Raw genomic sequence first — 19,679 nt, 5'->3', positions numbered from 1 at the left:
CACGGCCCCGAGGGTGTTTACAAAATGCATGGCAGTTGTCGTGGCGCATCTTCGGCGCAACCGTGTCCACGTGTTCCCTTATCTGGACGATTGGTTGATTCGGGGCACGTCGGAACAGCAGGTGACCAGCCATGTCCGCGTGATCACCGGCATGTTTGCGAGTCTGGGCCTCTTGATAAACACAGACAAGTCCACCCTGAGGCCCACTCAGAAGGTGGAATTTATCGGGGCCGTCCTGGACGCCACTGTGGGCAGGGCCTTGCTGCCTCTGCAGCGGTTCCAGACCATGGCGGCGATCGTTCAACGCTTGCGGTCAGCCCTGTTGACGTCAGTGAGGACATGTCTAACCCTGTTAGGCCACATGGCGGCGTGCACCTTTGTGACCGACTACGCTTGGCTCCGCATGAGGCCTCTCCAGCTGTGGCTTATCAGTCATTACAGGCCGGCAAGGCAACCGTTAGACATGTTACTCACAATCCCCCAGAAGGTCTTAGATTCCCTCGGCTGGTGGTTGGACCAGTCCGTATTGTGTGCGGGTCTTCCCTTTCACCCGTCTCAGCCCTCGGTATCCCTGACAACGGATGCCTCAGATCTAGGCTGGGGGGCCCACCTCGGGACCCTGCGGACGCAGGGCCTGTGGTCCCAGGAGGAGGTGGGGCTACACATCAACATGAGGGAGTTGAGAGCGGTCCGCCTTGCTTGCCAAACGTTTTGTCATCAGCTTCAGGGTCGTTGTGTAGCCGTGTTCACGGACAACACGACGACCATGTATTATATCAACAAACAGGGCGGCACCAGGTCCTCCTCCCTGTGCCTCGAGGCGATACGACTCTGGGACTTTTGCGTAGCCCACTCCATTCACCTCAGGGCTTCCTTCCTTCCCGGAGTACGGAACACGCTGGCGGATCGATTGAGCAGATCCTTCCTGTCACACGAGTGGTCCCTTCGCCCGGACGTCGCTCTCTCCATTTTCCGGAGGTGGGGTTATCCCCGGGTGGACCTCTTTGCGTCCAAGGGGAACAGGAAGTGCCAAGCGTTCTGCTCCTTTCAGGGCAGGGAGCCGGGGTCGATAGCGGATGCCTTCCTCATCCAGTGGTCGACCCACCTGTACTATGCGTTTCCTCCGTTCCCTCTGGTTCACAAGGTCCTCCTGAAGGTGCGCAGAGACAGGGCTCGTGTGATCATGGTGGCCCCGGCATGGCCCAGACAGCACTGGTACACCATGCTGCTGGACTTGGCCGTAGCCGACCCAGTTCCCCTGACCCTTCATCCGGACCTGATTACCCAGGACCACGGGTCTCTCTGTCACCCAGACCTGCAGTCGCTGCACCTAGCGGCGTGGCTCCTGCGTGGCTAACTGGTTCCGAGCTGCGCTGCTCCACGCCCGTGAGAGAGGTGCTCTTGAGCAGCAGGAAACCGTCCACAAGAGCCACATATTCGGCGAAATGGAAACGCTTCTCCTGTTGGTGCGTAGAGAGAAATCTCCGCCCTATGGAAGTTTCGGTAACCGAAATCTTAGACTATGTTTGGTCCCTCAAAGAGCAAGGTCTGGCCTTATCGTCGTTGCGAGTCCATCTAGCAGCTATCTCCACCTTTCACCCGGGTGCGGACGGTCGCTCCGTTTTTTCTCACCCGACGGTGTCGAGATTCCTTAAAGGGCTGGAACGGTTATTCCCTAACGTCCGTCCCCCTGCTCCAACCTGGGATCTTAACCTGGTGTTGTCCCGGCTCATGGGGCCCCCCTTTGAGCCGTTAGCTACTTGCTCCCTGCTTTACCTCTCTTGGAAGGCTGCCTTTCTAGTAGCTATCACCTCAGCTAGACGGGTGTCGGAACTCCGAGCCCTTGTGGTAGACCCCCCATACACGGTCTTCCACAAAGACAAGGTGCAGCTTAGACCGCACCCTGCCTTTCTACCCAAGGTGGTCTCAGCCTTCCACGTCAACCAAGAGATTTTCCTCCCGGTTTTTTTCCCAAAACCTCACTCCTCAGGCAGGGAGCAACAGCTCCACTCGCTGGATGTCCGTAGAGCTCTCGCGTTCTACATAGAGAGGACCAAACCCTTCCGCAAATCCCCCCAGCTTTTCGTGGCGGTAGCGGACCGTATGAAAGGGCTTCCTATCTCCTCCCAGAGGTTATCCTCGTGGGTTACGTCCTGTATCAGGACCTGTTATGACTTGGCCCATGTCCCTACGGGCCGTGTGACTGCGCATTCTACCAGGGCGCAGGCGTCGTCGCTGGCTTTCCTTGCCCGTGTGCCCATCCAGGAAATCTGTCGGGCAGCGACCTGGTCATCGGTCCACACCTTTGCTTCCCACTACGCCCTGGTACAGCAGTCGAGAGAGGATGCGGCCTTCGGAACTGCAGTGCTCCATGCCGCGACTTCTCACTCCGACCCCACCGCCTAGGTATGGCTTGGGAGTCACCTAACTGGAATGGATGTGAGCAATCACTCGAAGAAGAAAAGACGGTTACTCACCTTTGTAACTGTTGTTCTTCGAGATGTGTTGCTCACATCCATTCCACACCCGCCCTCCTTCCCCACTGTCGGAGTAGCCGGCAAGAAGGAACTGAGGAGCAGGCGGGCCGGCAGGGATATATATTGGGCGCCATGGCGGCGCCACTCCAGGGGGCGACCTGCCGGCCCACTGGAGTTGCTAGGGTAAAAAGTTTCCGACGAACGTGCACGCGCGGCGCGCACACCTAACTGGAATGGATGTGAGCAACACATCTCGAAGAACAACAGTTACAAAGGTGAGTAACCGTCTTTTCTTTAAGGATTTTAGGATGAATTTCATCAGGCCCTGCTGACTCGAATGCATCTAACCTAACCTAAATATTCGTTTGCCTATTCCATTCCTTCTCTATTTTGGAATGTGTACTTTTCCCCTTGTTGATACTGTGCTGAGTGTCTGGTCATTATTAATCCTTTCAGTGAGACGGACACAAAAGAGGCATTAAATACGCCAGCTTCTCGATGGCATCAGTTATTAGCTCTTCTCTTCCCCATTAAGTAGAGCACCTACAGTTTCCTTTATCCTTTTCTTGCTCCTAATGTATTTAAAGAACCTCTTCTGATTGCCTTCTATGTCCCTTGTTAGGTGTAACTCATTTTGTGCCTTAGCCTTTCTGATTTTGCCCCTACATGCTTGTGCTATTTTTTCATAGAGATCCTTAAAAATTCATTCACGTTTCTACTTTCTGTAGGATTCCTTTCTGATTTTCAGATTAAAGAGCTCCTGATGGAACCATACTGGCCTTTTCCTATTCTTCCTGTCTTTCCTTCGCATTGGAATTGTTTGCAGTTGTGCCTTTAATATTGTCTCGAGGCACTGCCAGCTCTCTTGAACCTTTATCCCTTAGATTTTCTTCTGATGGAACCCTACCTACTAGCTCTGAATCTGTTAATGTTTGTTTTTTTGAAGTTCACTGTTCCTATTCTGCTGCTTTCACTCCTTCCTTTCCTTAAAATCATGAAACATCATTTTATGAGCACTTTTACTCTAATTGCCTTCAAATTTGCAAACAATTTCTCTCTGTTGGTCAGAATCAAGTTTAACATGCTAGTTCCCCTGGTTACTTCCTCTTTCTGAAACAAGAAGTTGTCCCCAAGAACTTATTGGAAGTGTTGTGTTTTGCCATATTACTTTTCCAACAAGTGTCTGGGAAGGTCCCATTAGAAAAGTCTCCCATTACCAACAGGCTGTGTGTGTGGGATATTTCTGTTACTTGTTCTAGAAATCCACCTCTTCTGATTTGCTGGTCTAGAGTAGCTCCATACCATGAAATCACCCCTCCTGACCCTCCTGCCTCTTCTGTGTTTATCCAGAGACTTTCAATTGGTCTGTCTCTCACATTCTTTTGGACCTCAGAACAAGTGTTCTGCCCTCCCATGCTTCCCAAAGAGGCTATCACTCTCTACACCAATATTCCAGTAATGAGACTTATCCTACCAAGTTGGTGATACCAGCTGTTATAGTTCGTGTGCTAACCTCCAGTTCTTCCTGTTTATTCCTCATTCTCCTTGCATTTGTGTACACATCTAAGATATTAAGCAGATTTCCCCACTGATTTCATTCATTGCTCTTATGACCCTATTGTAATTGTCTATGTCCCTGTGATGGAGTAGGGGCTGTCTGTGTGGGGAATGGGAGAGCAGGGGAGGACGTTAGGGGATGGACGATACAGGAGCCTGTAACCTGAGCTAGGTAAGGGGGGGGAAGGTCAACACCTTTGCCCGGGAAGGAGAAAAAAAGGAAGGGAGTGGCTGGAGGGAAGCAGTTTTGAGTTTGGGGCTGTGTGGGCGGAATTCAGGGTATCCTAGCTAGGATCCAAGCACCCTGAAAGCCCAGAAGGACTCAATGGAGGGGTCCTGACTGTGCCTGCAAGCTCTGCTGTAACCTGTGTTCCTGTTGTCCAATAAACCTTCTGTTTTACTGGCTGGCTAAAAAGTCACTGTGGGTCCCAGGAAGAGGGGTGCAGAGCCGGACTCCCCCACAGTCCGTGAGAGTTCCCATCAACATCTAGCTCTGTAAGCAATCAAGCTCATCCAGAAACTTTATTTTAAAGTGGTTTTACAAGGTGTGAAGCACCACACTGAATTCTTAATGCAATGTCTCCTGCCCAAACAAGACTTTACCTAATGATTTCAGCATACTCTTTGTCTTTTCCTTTACTGTCCCTCCATTTCCTGAACATGACTGATGCATCCACGTTGGCTGGGGAGAAGGTGTTGGGCTCATTAAGCAAGGAGATTACACTCAGTAGAATAGTCCTGGAAAATAAAAAAAAAAGCAACATTAGAGGTCAGGGCAAAGCATTCATGGAGCTATGGTAGAAGTCTTGAATGTGAATTAAGGCTGCCATTTTAGGAACACATTTAGACCTGAGACTTGGAATAAAGTTAGGTGCAAACTCACACCCCACAGCTGAAATGAAAGCAGAGTTAACAGCAGGACAGGATTTATGCACTCACCACCACTAGCCAGGAGTTTTAGAGGGATGTGTGCAGGAGAGGGGAATGGGGTGGTAGAGAACAAATAGAAATGTTTCGTTGGAGATATTGTAGAACGAAAATGTTTGTGTGTGGGGGAGTTTTCTGATCCAGCAAATATTTAGGACTGCAAATTGTTCCTGTTAAGTTCTGGGATGGACCCAAGACCTTTTGAAGTTTTTCAAAGCCAAAAAAAATAATAATGCCAGAGAGAGAAACCCCTCAGACAGAATAGCCAATAGCCTAGTGGTTAGGGCACTCACCTGGAATAGGAAACCCAAGTTCTAGTCCTGCCTGATTTGGAGCAGGAACTTGAACCTGGGGTCTCCCACATCCCAGGTGAGCGCCCTAACTACTGAACTGCTGGCTATAATGGCGGACATGTGGTCTCTTACCAGAAATTCCAAACAGGAGTCAGTCAGAAACCTTTCCCAATGAAAGTTTCATTGAACCTGGTAAGTTCCCATGAGGTCTTGAGGAATCTGCATTTTCCAATAAAAAAGATGATTTGTCAAAAAATTCTCTGACTAACTCCATGAATGATGCACTAGGAGATCTTCAAACCAGGAAGATCTGAAAGGAGAAAGCATTAAGGTGCTTGTACAGACTGGTGCTGAATATAATCCCCACCACACACCTGAGGTAGTGGGGGCTTTCAGCACCAGTGTACTGTAGTCCCAGCTTTAGTGCTTAAGAGCGTATAAGACAATACCAGAAACCTGCATAGCCAGAGTCCCTGGTGTAAAGCGTTTAGAGTTTGAGGAGAACATACATATTTGCTTTTAAGCGTTTAACCACATACACCCCACCCCTACCTCACCCTAGCAACTGAATATTAATCATCTAAAAGAATCCACTCAAGATTCTTTCCTAAATAGCCAAATGCTCCAAATCAGGATTAGTTCCCCATTCTGATGGGCACCTCACGCCCACAAACTGTCAGAGCACTGCCTGTGCCCCAAGGCTCACATTCTAGAGAAGGCAGACATGACAGTGGTGGGTGGGAGCCCAACGTAAAGTAAAATGTTCAGGGCGGTGATGAGCATCTGGCCTGGCAGTTCCATTTACTTTTACTTGTTCGTTACAGGGAACGAAAGGCAGGCAGGCAGGGAGTGCAAGGCTGGCTGGCGAGACAGAGTGGGATGTCTTTGAGGCAGACAGCCAGCTGGTAGACAAAAATAATGTCCATAGTTCCAGTTGTAAAAGGCAGTCTGCTGACATTCAGGGGCTGTGTATGCCCAAGGAGCCAGGCTACTTGAGAAATCCCCGATGCTCCTAGGAGCTACCTCTTCCAGCCTCCAAGGAAACCCTGTTTGTTCAGCCCCAGAAGTAGGGAAGGAGATGGTAGCCTGATGCCTCCAGAGAAGGATTCCTCATACTACGGTCTGGATTCCAGGCCTTGGCTTTTTCTTGCCTGACTGCTGTTAGGGATGTCTTGGATGCCCAGTAGGTCCTGCCTGGATTCCCCCAGCCCACATAGTGCTATGAGTGACAGCTGCTGGGCAACCTAAGGAGAACACACAAGGCAAGAATTCTACAGTATCCAGGTATACTGTCAAGAGTGATTCTTGGTGAGCTGTGAATCAGCACAAGGCCAGTTATGTAACTCCTAGCAGATATTGCTGCAGGTAAAGGAGGCTAACAAACCAAAGAGAGAGCAAAGCTCACTTCAGTAGGATGGATGTGTTCATAAGTGACAGTTTATTTTAAGGAGATAAGGTTCTAAACAAGACAACAAGAACGGGTAGGCCAAAAGTTACATTTCATACAACCACCACCACCAAAGCTTAAGAGTCTGTGCTCTTAGGTGCACGCACACACCTCATGACAGAGGCACAAGGCAAGAAGAGTAAACTAAAACTAGGTAATTCTAGACTCCCAGCCACATGGCTGCAGTTACTGTTATGTGTACTGCACCTGCCTGAAGCCTTACTAGAGACAAATGCATTAGAAGTTAAGTGGAAGGAAAGTATATATGAAATAGAAGGAGATACCAAAGACAAGAGCTGAGAAGACAGTGCCTAAACACTTGCTTCTACAGAACTCAGGGAATATTCCTCTTATCAGGCTAAGAAATAAGTCATACCTGCTAATTATATTGCTCTAAAGAGTGAAACATTACCATGAGGGGTATAGATGACTGTCCAAGAGTGTGTTAAGTGTTGTCTATAACTATACATTTGGGATACACATTTCCTAGGTAAATGCTTGCTCACTTAGGTCTCAAGTAAGGTATTTTCAAGAAACACAAACCAATTGGTTTGAGCATTGGCCTGCTAAACCCAGGGTTTGAGTTCAATCCTTGAGGGGGCCATTTAGGGATCTGGGGATTGCTCCTGCTTTGAGCAGCGGGCTGGACTAGATGACCTCCTGAGGGCCCTTCCAACCCTGGTATTCTATGTTATTCAGTTAAACAGGTCACCATCAGTGCTCTGGGATGGCTTATTCTGAAATTGTTACAGTTACAATTTAGTAGGGATTCAAAATAGCAGCAATATAAAGACCACCCAGATACACAAGCATAAGCCATACCCACAAATAGTGTCGTGTTGTCTCCCTCTAGTGGTAGCTAGGCTCCAGAGGTTGATGAGCTTGCTACAGCGTTGGTTAAGGGACATGGATCTTTTAGCTTAGCCAGTATAGATCCAGAGGTCACAAATTTAATCCCTACTACTGACAACCCACATGAGTGTCAGCATTCCATAGGAAAAAAAAGAGGGGTAGATGGAAGTCATTCCTTTTCACATCTTACTTCAAAATAAACCCTGTATATGGATATGTATATAGGCAGATGGCATAGTAGTTGTGCATCAACACACTGGATCTTTATGATATATGGAACACTACAGGAATTTCCTATTTCAACAAGAAACATGGTAACAGACTGGTTTGGAGGGGGAGCGATAGCTCAGTGGTTTGAGCATTGGTCTGCTAAACCCAAGCTTGTGAGTTCAATCCTTGAGGGGGCCATTAAGGGAACTGGGGATTGGTCCTGCTTTTGAGCAGGGGGCTGGTCTAGATGACCTCCTGAGGTTCCTTCCAACCCCAATATTCTACCAACAATTACGTTTTCTAATTAGAAATATCAAGATCACCACATGGAGAGGTCATGGTCATTTATTCCAGGCCAGAAGGGACCACTGATCATCTAGTCTGACTTATACAACACAGGCCACAGAACTTGCCCAAAATAACTCAGAGCAGATCTTTTACAAACATCCAATCGATCTAAAAATGGTCAGTGATGAAAAACCAACCGAGCCCTGATAAATTGTTCCAATGGTTCATTACTCACTGATATCCCTTATTTTCAGTCTTAATTTGTCTAATTTCAATTTCCAGCCACTGGATCATGCTATACCTTTCTATGCTAGACTGCAGAGCCCATTATTAAATATTTGTTCCTCCTGTAGGTAGCTTCAACTGTAATTGAGTCACTCCTTAGCCTTCTTTGAATGCAAGGTAAAAGAATACAGCCTTGCACTGGCAGTGAAAGGTGGTCAGTTTCTGGAAGAGTTCATTCCAGTCTCCGACCACTACTGGAGAAAGTTCTGTCTCCGGCACAGACAAGCTTTACTCTTATTGTCCAAAGGAATGCTTTGGTGGTCTTCTTCAAATCACTGTACAGATAGTAATATCCTAGGGGTGCTGAGAATGGATTAACAAATATCCCCATTTTTACAGATTGATGTGATTTACCCACTTCTGTTTGCACTAGGCCACAGAAGAACAAGACGCAGAGCCATAATTAGAACTCAGGATCTCTTGACTTCAAACTAGGTGCCCTTCTCCAGACACTCTGCCTTGATTGTGAGAAGAGTTGGGCCTAGCACTAGTGAGTCCCTGTTGCATAGGACACACACCCTTTAGCCCCATAGCTATACTGACAATCCCCAGCAAGATGTAGCTAGATGGATAGAAAGATGCTGCTATTGCTCTAGCTGTCAACGCTTGAGAAGGTGGTGTTCCTACAGTGATGGAAAAATCCTTCCGTCACCATAGGCTGAGTCTATGCTACAGGGTTACGCTGACATAGCTATGCGGTGATAGTCCTTATAGGAAAGACATGGTCTAGGATAGTGCCTAAAAGACTCCCAAGGAAGGGAAGTGGCTTGAGATATTCTACCCTCCCTAAAATCAGCAAAGCTCATTTGACTTAAGGTACACACTTAAGTACTGGCCCCAAGGGTCACCAATGAGAAATACTACCAGCTATCTGGTTATTCTCATCTGCCTGAGATTTTTACCATACACTACCAACAAAATTAATGTTTCTAGTGGGCTGTTTTCTCTACATTTTCAAAAGGAACATGAACAGCAGCTACTCTAGGAGTAGAAGAATTAAATCCCTCTTGAAGATAGCCTAGATCCCACAGTGGAAGTACACTGCCAACTAATGGCTAGGTAGCAGGGATTATAGATAGTTAATATTGTCAGGCAACTTCCTTAAGTGAGTTTCAAACCTGCTGCCTATTAATTTCACTGGATGACCCCTAGTTTGTGTGTTATGTGAAGGGGTAATTAAACATTTCCCTATTCACTGTCTCCACACTATTCATGATTTTATACACTTATCACAGCATCCCTTAGTTGTCTCTTTTCTAAGATAAGCAATCCCAGGTCTTTAATCTCTCATCATACAGAAGCTGTTCCATACCCATAATCATTTCTGCTGCTCTTCTCTGTACTTTTTCCAATTCTAATATACATCTTTTCTGAGATGGAATGGTCGGAACTGCATGCAGTATTCAAGATGTGAGCATATCCTGAATTATACAATGGCATGACATTTTCAGTCTTACCTATCCTTTTCCTAATGGATCCCAACACTGTTTGCTTTTTTGACTGCTGCTGCACACTGATGAGATGTTTTCAGAGAACTATCCAGGATGACTCCAAGATCTTCCTTAGTGATAACAGCTAATTTAGACCCCAACCTTCTGTATGTGTAGTTTATAAATCAATTATAAATCAATGGTTCATTAAAATGCCCCGTTTTCAGCCAAGACCATTCTACTTCAGCACCTTGCAGACTGTGGCTCGCTAGCCTATTCTACAGGCTTGTCTCCACTTACTGGGGGACTGATGTGCAGACACTGATCACTCTCCCGTCAACTCCGGTACTTCATCGGAAGAGAATCACAAAGCAAGTTGATGGGAGAGTTTTTCCCGTCGACACAGTGCGGTGTAGACAGCGCAATAAGTCAACCTAAGGTACACTGACTCCAGCTACGTTATTCACATAACTGGTGTTGCATAACTTAGGTCGACTTAGCCCTGTAGTGCAGACCTGCCCTAAGGGTCAGGAATCTTCCTTATCTCCTCTTTGCCAAAGCATTTGGTTAAAGAGCTCTTTCTAATGATAAATTAACAAAACCCCAAATTAGTCAGAGCTTAAAAGTCATGGACTACGAGAATCTTCTGAAAGCTAATAGTAAGTGGAGAAATTGGTTGAGGAATAGAGAAAGAGCTCCATGCCCTAAGGATCACAACAGCAAAAGTGCCATCACTTGGCTACTTAAGCTATCAAGGCAGAAACTCTCCTGTATAGTGTCATTGTTTAACTCTTTCCAAATATTAGACTTCTCTTCAATAGGCTGGGACCTCAATACACATTACTAATAAAAATAAATCAAGGGATAGAGCAAGATCTGAAATAGGGGAATTACCGTTTAGTAATAAGTAACACTGTAAACACTGGATACTTCCACGTGCTGATACTTTTCTAAAAATATTATGCAGATTAGAGACAGTTATTTTTAAAAAGACTTTTGGTTGTGAATCAGACAAACTTAAAGACAGCATAAAGTTCTTAATATCCCACAAGAATACTTTCCACTGTGTAGCTAGATAGCTATTACCACTGCATGGTTCACCCCTGTACATAAAGCCAGTGTCATTAGAGGCATATTGTAGCATGGAGCACTACAAACTCAAGAGGGGATATACAGAGTTAGGATTTTCAAAGAGTAGGTCTACACTACAAAATTACTTTGGTATAACTGTCGCTCAGGGGTATGAAAAATCCACATTCCTGAGCAACATCGTTATACCAAACTAAGCGCTATGTTGGCAGGAGAGCTCCTGTCAACACAGCTACCACCTCTCACAGAGGTGGCTTAATTACACTAATGGGAGAGTTCTCTCCTGTAGACATACATCATCTTCATTAAAGTGCTACAACTGTGCAGATACAGACCTACCCAAAGAAAGAGAAGTGTTGGTTAGTCTGGAATGCTTTTGGTGACTCGTGACTTATTCAGCTTTGGGCACCAAGGGGAAATACCTGGAAACCATCTGCTTAGGACAACATTCAGAAAGGACAAGATTGCCAAATACTGGAAGGCAGGAGAAAAAAATAGGAAAAGGCCCAAGATACAAGCAGATAGTATAAGCAACTGGTGTCAAAATCCCAGCCCACAGGCTGGATCCCCCTGCTTGATTTAGTCTGTCACCAGGGCTAGACAGAAGCCCACAGAAATGCCTTTTAAAGAGGATTTTTCTACCCTTTTTGGTTGCACGATCCCTCAGGACAAATCTCAAACATGGGTAAATGAGTATGCAGACAAATCCTGAAAGATGGGTCTTTTCTACTTCTGGTATCTCAGTGGAGTACTTATTCAAAACTAGAATGGTAGTTTAAACATGAAGGACAGTGTGGATTTGGAAAGGCTAGTCTAAATTTGAGACAGCAAGTTTATTCTCTGAGCAATTTTTAGAAACACTGATACATCATCACACAGAGTGGAAATCTCAACAAGGTAGCACAGTATCTCAACACACTGCACTCCAGTAACTAACTAGAAGATTATTTTTCCAATTTGAGATATTTATTTCTGCTAGATTCAGACAAGCCATTTTTAGAGATTGTTACCAAGCCAGTTTTCCCATTTCCATCGGAGGCAGGAAGACAGGCTATGGTCTGGATGGACATATGGACCACAAAAGAACTTTCCACAAATTTAGACCTCGTGAGTCAGTGGTTCCGTATTTTGTTACCTGACATTCTGGGTGGGGTTCCACCTTTCGGATGGCAGTTCTCCACTTTGTGGGTCATCTACAGGTGGGTGAAGAATTGAAATACATACGTCTCCATTCTGCAAGACAGAGGTTAAAGATTCAGTAAACATTAGCAGAATTATTGGACTAAATTTGGAACACCACACCTGAGGACTGTTTGACCAAGTGCTTTCAGTCACTTGGATAGGTTCCTGGGCAATTTTACCCAAGATCAAAATATTTATTAAACAGTAAAAGTATGGCATACCTGTGCAGTTGTAAAGGGCCAGGAATACCACCAAATTCTTTAGCCATTTTACACATTTCAAATGGAGGCCTTTGTGCATGAAGACAATAATGTGAATTTGCAGTTTGTGTAAACGGGATCAGCATTCGCGTCGCACTCCCCGTCAGTACCCAACCCAAGCTGGGGAAGCTAACGATCCAACCAGCAGATCAAATCCTGGTCACCTGCCACCTTAACATACGCACAGTGTGTCTCAGAAGTAGACTAGTGAGCAACAGGGTAGATTAAAAGTTTGTTGTTTTTTTAAGCAAAAAAGGAATCTAATGTAAAAGGTTATATTTAGTCACAAGTCAATATATTTTAATTGCTACCAAACCAATGAGAATCAACCTCTCTTTAGGAAGATACAGTAAAACCTCAGAACACCATAGTTATGAACTGACCAGTCAACCACACACCTCATTAGGATATCGGAAGTATGCAATCAGGCAGCAGCAAAGAGCGAAAAAAAACCAAATACAGTGCACTACTGCATTAAATGTAAACTACTAGAAAAAGAAAAAAATAAGTTTAAAAAAGATTTGACAAGGTAAGGAAACTTTGTGCTTATTTCATTTAAATTAAAGATGGTTTAAAGCACGATTTTTCTTATGCGTCAAAATTTCAAAGCTGCATTAAGTCAATGTTCAGTTGTAAACTTTTAAAAGAATAACCATAACGTTTTGTTCAGAGTTACAAACATACTTCATTCCCAAAATGGTTGCAACTCTTAAGGGTCTACTAAACTTAAATAAAAATAGACAAATGCAAAACAAGATTAAGATTATTTAAATCAAAATGTCCCGCTTAAAATCATGGATTAAAAGCTACTCGTTTTAAATGATCTGATTTAAAACAATCCACCCTACTACGCAACACTCCAATTTCTATTCAAGAGGTTTAACCATTTTGAATTGCTGCAGTCTTTAAAGACAAAAGGTAACACACATCAGAAGTCACATAAATCCCTCAAAAATCTACAGTTCAAAAGGTGTTGCTATAAAAACAGTCAACTGCAGTCACAGGGGATTCCAGGCATGACAAGATGGCTACTGAAATATCCAGCCAAATTACTGAAACCCTATGAGAACACAGTGGTCTCCTCATAAACTTATATTACTTTGCTTCCTTTTGAGAGGATAAAATGCAAGAGGGATACCGAGAGTTTTATAAAGTATAAAATGGCACTCTTGGTCAGAGAAAACTCCAGAGGGATTACAATATGAAACTTTTTAAAGTACAGGTTAAGATCTCAGAACATCACAACTAGAAGTTGAGCACATATACTGACCCTCTTCTAAAGTCACACCTGCAAAATAAGTCTGTAAACGTAAGGCCATTCACATTTGCTCCCTCATCCAGGCTAGGCTCACTTCTTGTCGTCAGCAACTGAACAACACTCCCATGCTAAGGTGCTCAGCTGAGTTTGGCATTCTGTCCTAACCCAGGGAATCACAGCAGTGCTCCTCACTGGGAGGAGAGTAAACTGACCAGATAGCATGATGAACTCTTAAATGGGCTCCCGCACCATGCAAGAACATCAGGGAGAGGAGAGAAACAGAAGAGATGCTCTCTGAAGGTTACACAAGGTATGTCTACACTACGGGATTATTCCGGTTTATGTAAAATTGGTTTTGTAAAACAGATTGTATAAAGTCGAGTGCACGCAGCCACACTAAGAGCATTAGTTCAGCGGTGTGCGTCCATGGTCCGAGGCTAGCATCGATTTCTGAAGCGTTGCACTGTGGGTAGCTATTCCGTAGCTATCCCATAGTTCCCGCAGTCTCCCCTGCCCCTTGGAATTCTGGGCTGAGAGACCAGTGGCTGACAGGGCAAAAATCAGCATCAAAGGTGGTTCTTTCAGTCTTTCCTTCCTCCGGAAAAGCAACGGCAGACAATCATTTCGAGCCCTTTTTCCTTGGATTGCCCTGGCAGACACCATAGCAAGCCAACCACGGAGCCCGTTCAGTTTTTTTTTTTTTTTTTAAAAACACTGTCACTGTATGTGTACTGGATGCTGCTGACAGAGGCGATACTGCAGCGCTATACAGCAGCATTCATTTGCCTTTGCATGACAGCAGAGACGGTTTTCAATCATCCTGTACCGTCTGCTGCGCCATTGTAAATTGGCAATGAGATGACGGTTATCTGTTGTTCTGTACTGTCTGCTGCTGTCATGGGTGCCCCTGGCTGAGGTCGGCCGGGGGGGCAAAGACAAAAATGGGAATGACTCCGAGTCAATCCCTCCTTTATGGTATCTAAAAATAGTGTCAGTCCTGCCTAGAATATGGGGCAAGTGTACTAGAGAACAGTGTATCAGAGAACCAGAGAGCACAGCCGCTCCGTGTCAGATCCCGCAGAAATGATGAGCTGCATGCCATTCTAGGGGGTGTCCCTGCAACAACCCCATCCGTTGCTTCCCTCCTCCCCAAACCTTCCTGGGATACCATGGCAGTCTCCCCCCCATTTGTGTGATGAAGCAATAAAGAATGCAGGAATAAGAAACACTGACTTGTTAGTGAGATAAAATGAGGGGGAGGCAGCCTCCAGCTGCTATGATAGTCCAGGCAGGACAGAATCTTTTCTTTACACATGAAAGGGAGGGGGCTGATGGAGCTCAGCCCCCAGTTGCTATGATGAAGATGGCTACCAGCCGCTCTGTACCATCTACTGGTAATAACCAGGAATCATTCCTATTTTTACCCAGGCGCCTGAGGCCAGCCAGGAGCACTCACGGGCTCATGACGAGGACGGCTATCAGTCCTTCTGCACTGTACCGTCTACCACCGGGGAGGTGTGGAGAGAGGATGCTACTGTTTAGTGCTGCAGCACCGTGTCTACCAGCAGCATGCAGTAGACATAGGGTGACAAAAAAAGTCAAGAAGTGATTTTTTCCCCTTTTCTATCACAGAGGGGGAGGGGGGTAAATTAACAAGATAGATCCTGAACTACCCTGGACATGTTTGACCCTACAGGCATTGGGAGCTCAGCCAAGAATGCAAATGATTTTCAGAGACTGCGGGGACTGTGGGATAGCTCACTCAGACTCTAGGACTGGAAGGGACCTCGAGAGGTCATCGAGTCCAGTCCCCTGCCCTCATGGCAGGAAAGTAGTGTCAAAGAGGACTCCAGAGAAACAGTTTAAGGTCTTGGGGAGTAGTTTTTTTTTTTTTTTTTTTTAATCACCTGACCAGGGACTTGAACCCTGGACTTCCAGATTAAAAGTCTGATGTTCTGCCAACTGAGCTTGCCAGACTCACTCAGCTGGCATCCTCGGTACCCCCTCCCTCCCTCCCTCCCTCCCTCCATGAGCGTCCATTTGATGCTTTGGCTTTCTGTTACGCATGTCACACAGCATTGTGCTGTGGACTCTGTATCATAGCCTGGAGATTTTTTTAAAATGCTTTGGCATTTCGTCTTCTGTAACAGAGCTCTGATAGAACAGATTTGTCTCCCCATATAGCAGTCAGATCCAGTATCTCCTGTACAGTCCATGCTGGAGCTCTTTTTGGATTTGGGACTGCATCGCTACCCGTGCTGATCAGAGCTCCACACTGAGCAAACAGGAAATGCAATTCAAAAGTTCGCGGGACTTTTCCTGTTTACCTGGCCACTGCATCTGAGTTCAGATTGCTGTCCAGAGTGGTCACAGTGGAGCATTGTAGGATAGCGCCCGGAGGCCAATATCGTCAATTTGCGGCCACACTAACCCTAATCCGATATGGTAATACCGATTTTAGCACTACTCCTCTCGTTAGGGAGACGTACAGAAACCGATTTAAAGAGCCCTTTATATCAATATAAAGGGCCTCGTGTGGACGGGTACAGCATTAAATCGGTTTAATGCTGCTAAAATCGGTTTAAACGCGTAGTGTAGACCAGGCCACAGACTCCCTCCCAGCATCCCAGAGGAAGAAAGAGGTACTTTCGCAGCACATAAAAGGACTGTGTCTGTAAGGGCGTAATCTACGGCTCAACTCCAAATGACAATAGGATGTAGGCATGAATTTAAAAGCTTTATATTGCCCTGTTGTTTGTGACCTCTTCTATGGGACAGACTGAACACTGATTCATTATGGATCACCACAGTCCTGTGGCATACCACAAAGATGAACTCAATACACTGTGGTGGCATTATTCAGTGGAAGCAAAGCCTATTAAATATTAGGTGGAACTTCAATTTTTTTGGCATTTTCTCAAAAAAAAGTTTCATTTCTGATTCTCAGATTAACTCAAGGAAAAGCCCAGTTTTTTGCCACTTTCAGTAACATTCCCTGTTAGCATAACCACCCCCTTCTTTGGCATGAAACATGTTACAAGTGTTTTAAATTAAATTTGAAATTATGACAACCTACGTTAAGACCTAGATTTACTAAATATTTTTAAACGTAAATGACTTTAAGCAGTACATGTTTGTTACCAAGTGTTAAAGACAAAGTGAGACAACTGAACTGGTGGAAGTCACTGGCTAAGCACCTGACACCAGAAACTAAAAAAATAGAACAAAAACAACATAATTGGAGATATACCAATCTCCAAAAACTGGAAGGGACCTTTCAAGGTCCTTGAGTCCAGCCCCCTGCCTTCACTAGCAGGACCAATTTTTGCCCCAGATCCCTAAGTGGCCCCCTCAAGGATTGAACAAACAATCCTGGGTTAGCAGGCCAATGCTCAAACCACTGAGCTATCCCTCCTCCTGTAGGTATCAAACCAGTTTGAAATGAGGCAAGTATTCTTTCAGCAGCTGCAGAAGAGGCTACTGCTGTCAGTTTATTCAATTGGTTTAGGTTCAATTACTAGTTCATTCAAAAAAGTTAAGAAAAACTAGGAGTTAAAACAGGAAAGCTTGTTTTCCTCTTCCAAACTATCAAAACCTAGGTATGAGATCTACTAATTCTAAGACCTTGAAAGGACATGGTAACCAGAAACAAATCAGCCATCTCAATTAATAACTACAGCTAGTACTTCCCTTGCTTAATAAAAATCAGTTTTAAAGCAAAGCGTGTTTTGATAAACTTTCTGAAAATGTCTGTGTATCCAGCATATTTAAGGTACTTTTAATAAAAAAGTTAAAAATTTTAAAATGCTGTTTTTGTGCATTTTAGTTTCCAAATACAGCTTGACAAATCAAATTAAAAAAACCAATCATTTAGTAAAATAAAACATTCATGATTTTCTATTCTAAAAATTAAGACTCTGGATAAATTACGCTATATAATTGCTTAACTAAATCAATATCATGTATCCTCCCAGCTAGCAAAAAGCAGCATCAAATTTAGTGTAAAGGCCATCTTTTAATGGTTACCAACCAATGAAAATCAGCCTCTCTTTAGGAAAGACATACAAATACAAACCAGGATTAAAACAGATAATTTAAATTAAGTTTTCTGCTTGCTTATTTAAATCATGATTGAAATTGGTCACTTAAATCACCTGGCTTTAGAAATCAGTCCACCCTGCACAGACATAAATGCATTTCTGGATCTGAACTTAAACAACCTGGGTTCTCACGGGTTCTAATTAGGTTGGCAGAGCACTCTCATGTCAGGGGCCTTGGCTGTGGAACTCCCATTCAGAAATGTTTGCCAGTATGCCTTGGTGGCAGTCTTCAAGTCATTGATCTTTTCAGCCTCACTGGGGGCTTCTTAGCATCTAGAGGCTCAGCTGCTCACCTAAACCGGTAGAACTTGCTTATTTTGCTAGATATCTTTATGCTTTTGGTCAGGGAAGTAATGCCCTGTGGCTGTTTTAGTTACTTTTGAGCTACTAGACCAGGGGTAGGCAACCTATGTCATGTGTGCCAAAGGCAGCACATGACCTGATTTTCAGTGGCACTCACACTGCCCGGGTCCTGGCCACAGGTCCACGGAGCTCTGCATTTTAAATGAAACTTCTCAAACCATTTTAAAAACCTTATTTACTTTACATACAATAGTTTAGTTATATATTATAGACTTATAGAAAGAGACCTTCTAAAAATGTTAATGTATTACTGGCATGCGAAACCTTAAAATTAGAGTGAATAAATGAAAACTCAGCACACCACTTGCCAAACCCTGCTCTGGAGACTTATTGCTGAGTTCAGACTTCCTTTGTTGAACTATAGCAGCACTGCCTTGTGACACAAGACTTCAGAGATGAAGCTACATAAACAATAGAACACACTAATCAAACCCTTGGGGGCCATAGGATTAATACAACAACATCGAGAAGCTTACATTTACTTGGGAAATGTTGCTGTAATATGAAGGGACTGTCCAAGCCAGTTGACACCTTCCATTATACAAAATCATCTGCTGAGGAACTAACTTCTCATACATAGTATTCCCTCCTGCACCTCAGCACTGTTGGCTTTGTCTAGTACAGGAGTCGGCAATCTTTCAGAAGTGGTGTGTCAAGTTTTCATTTATTCACTCTAATTTAAGGTTTCGCATGCCAGTAATACATTAACATTTTTAGAAGGTCTCTTTCTGTAAGTCTCATATATAAACTAACTATTGTTGTATGTAAAGTAAATAAGGTTTTTAAAATGTTTAAGAAGCTTCATTTAAAATTAAGAGCCCCCCAGACCGGTGGCCAGGACCCGGGCAGTGTGAGTGCCACTGAAAATCAGCTCATGTGCTGCCTTTGGCACGCATGCCATAGGTTGCCTACCCCTGCTCCAGAGTGATGGAGTGAGCTGGTCTAACCCACAAGTAATGCTCAGACTAGCAACTATTCTGTGAAACAGAAGAGAGGGAAAGGGGAAGTTCTCATGTGTGAAGCGTCACGCTTCAGACAGATGAGGAGTTCAGAGCAGAACAAAAGTGAATAGGGGCCCATATGGATTAAGAGATTTTAAAACCATTTAATATAGGTAAGGGGACATAAGAAATATTTGAAAGCTGTAAACAGAGGGTGGAAAGGACCTAAGGATTGCATAAAGGGGCATAAAAGACGGTTACTCACCTTTGTAACTGTTGTTCTTCGAGATGTGTTGCTCATATCCATTCCAGTTAGGTGTACGCGCCGCGCGTGCACATTCGTCGGAAAACTTTTACCCTAGCAACTCAGTGGGCCGGCAGGTCGCCCCCTAGAGTGGCGCCACCATGGCGCTCCATATATACTCCTGCCGGCCCACCCGCTCCTCAGTTCCTTCTTGCCGGCTACTCCGACAGTGGGGAAGGAGGGCGGGTGCGGAATGGATATGAGCAACACATCTCGAAGAACAACAGTTACAAAGGTGAGTAACCGTCTTTTCTTCTTCGAGTGATTGCTCATATCCATTCCAGTTAGGTGAATCCCAAGCCTTACAAAGGCGGTGGGGTCGGAGTGAAATGTGGCAGAATAAAACTGCCGAGCCAGAGGCTACAGCCTCTCTTGACTGCTGAACCAGGGCATACTGCGAAGCAAAGGTAAGGACC

The 19,679-nt window shown here is 44.8% G+C and overlaps 1 protein-coding gene across 1 annotated transcript in view; it reads right to left on the bottom strand.

Annotated features, from left to right (window-relative positions):
• UBE2R2 (ubiquitin conjugating enzyme E2 R2) overlaps positions 1–19,679 on the bottom strand; it is a 109,721-nt gene that overhangs the window by 10,543 nt on the left and 79,499 nt on the right. The window contains exons 3-4 of the mRNA XM_030565761.1: positions 11,991–12,088; positions 4,638–4,772 (exon numbers count right to left, since the gene is read on the bottom strand). Of these exons, the coding sequence (XP_030421621.1) occupies positions 4,638–4,772; positions 11,991–12,088 (233 nt within the window). The remainder of the gene's footprint in view (positions 1–4,637; positions 4,773–11,990; positions 12,089–19,679) is intronic.

This window comes from Gopherus evgoodei, chromosome 6, assembly GCF_007399415.2.
Source record: "Gopherus evgoodei ecotype Sinaloan lineage chromosome 6, rGopEvg1_v1.p, whole genome shotgun sequence".
NCBI lineage: Eukaryota > Metazoa > Chordata > Testudines > Testudinidae > Gopherus > Gopherus evgoodei.
This window is presented reverse-complemented; position numbering and strand designations above follow the sequence as displayed.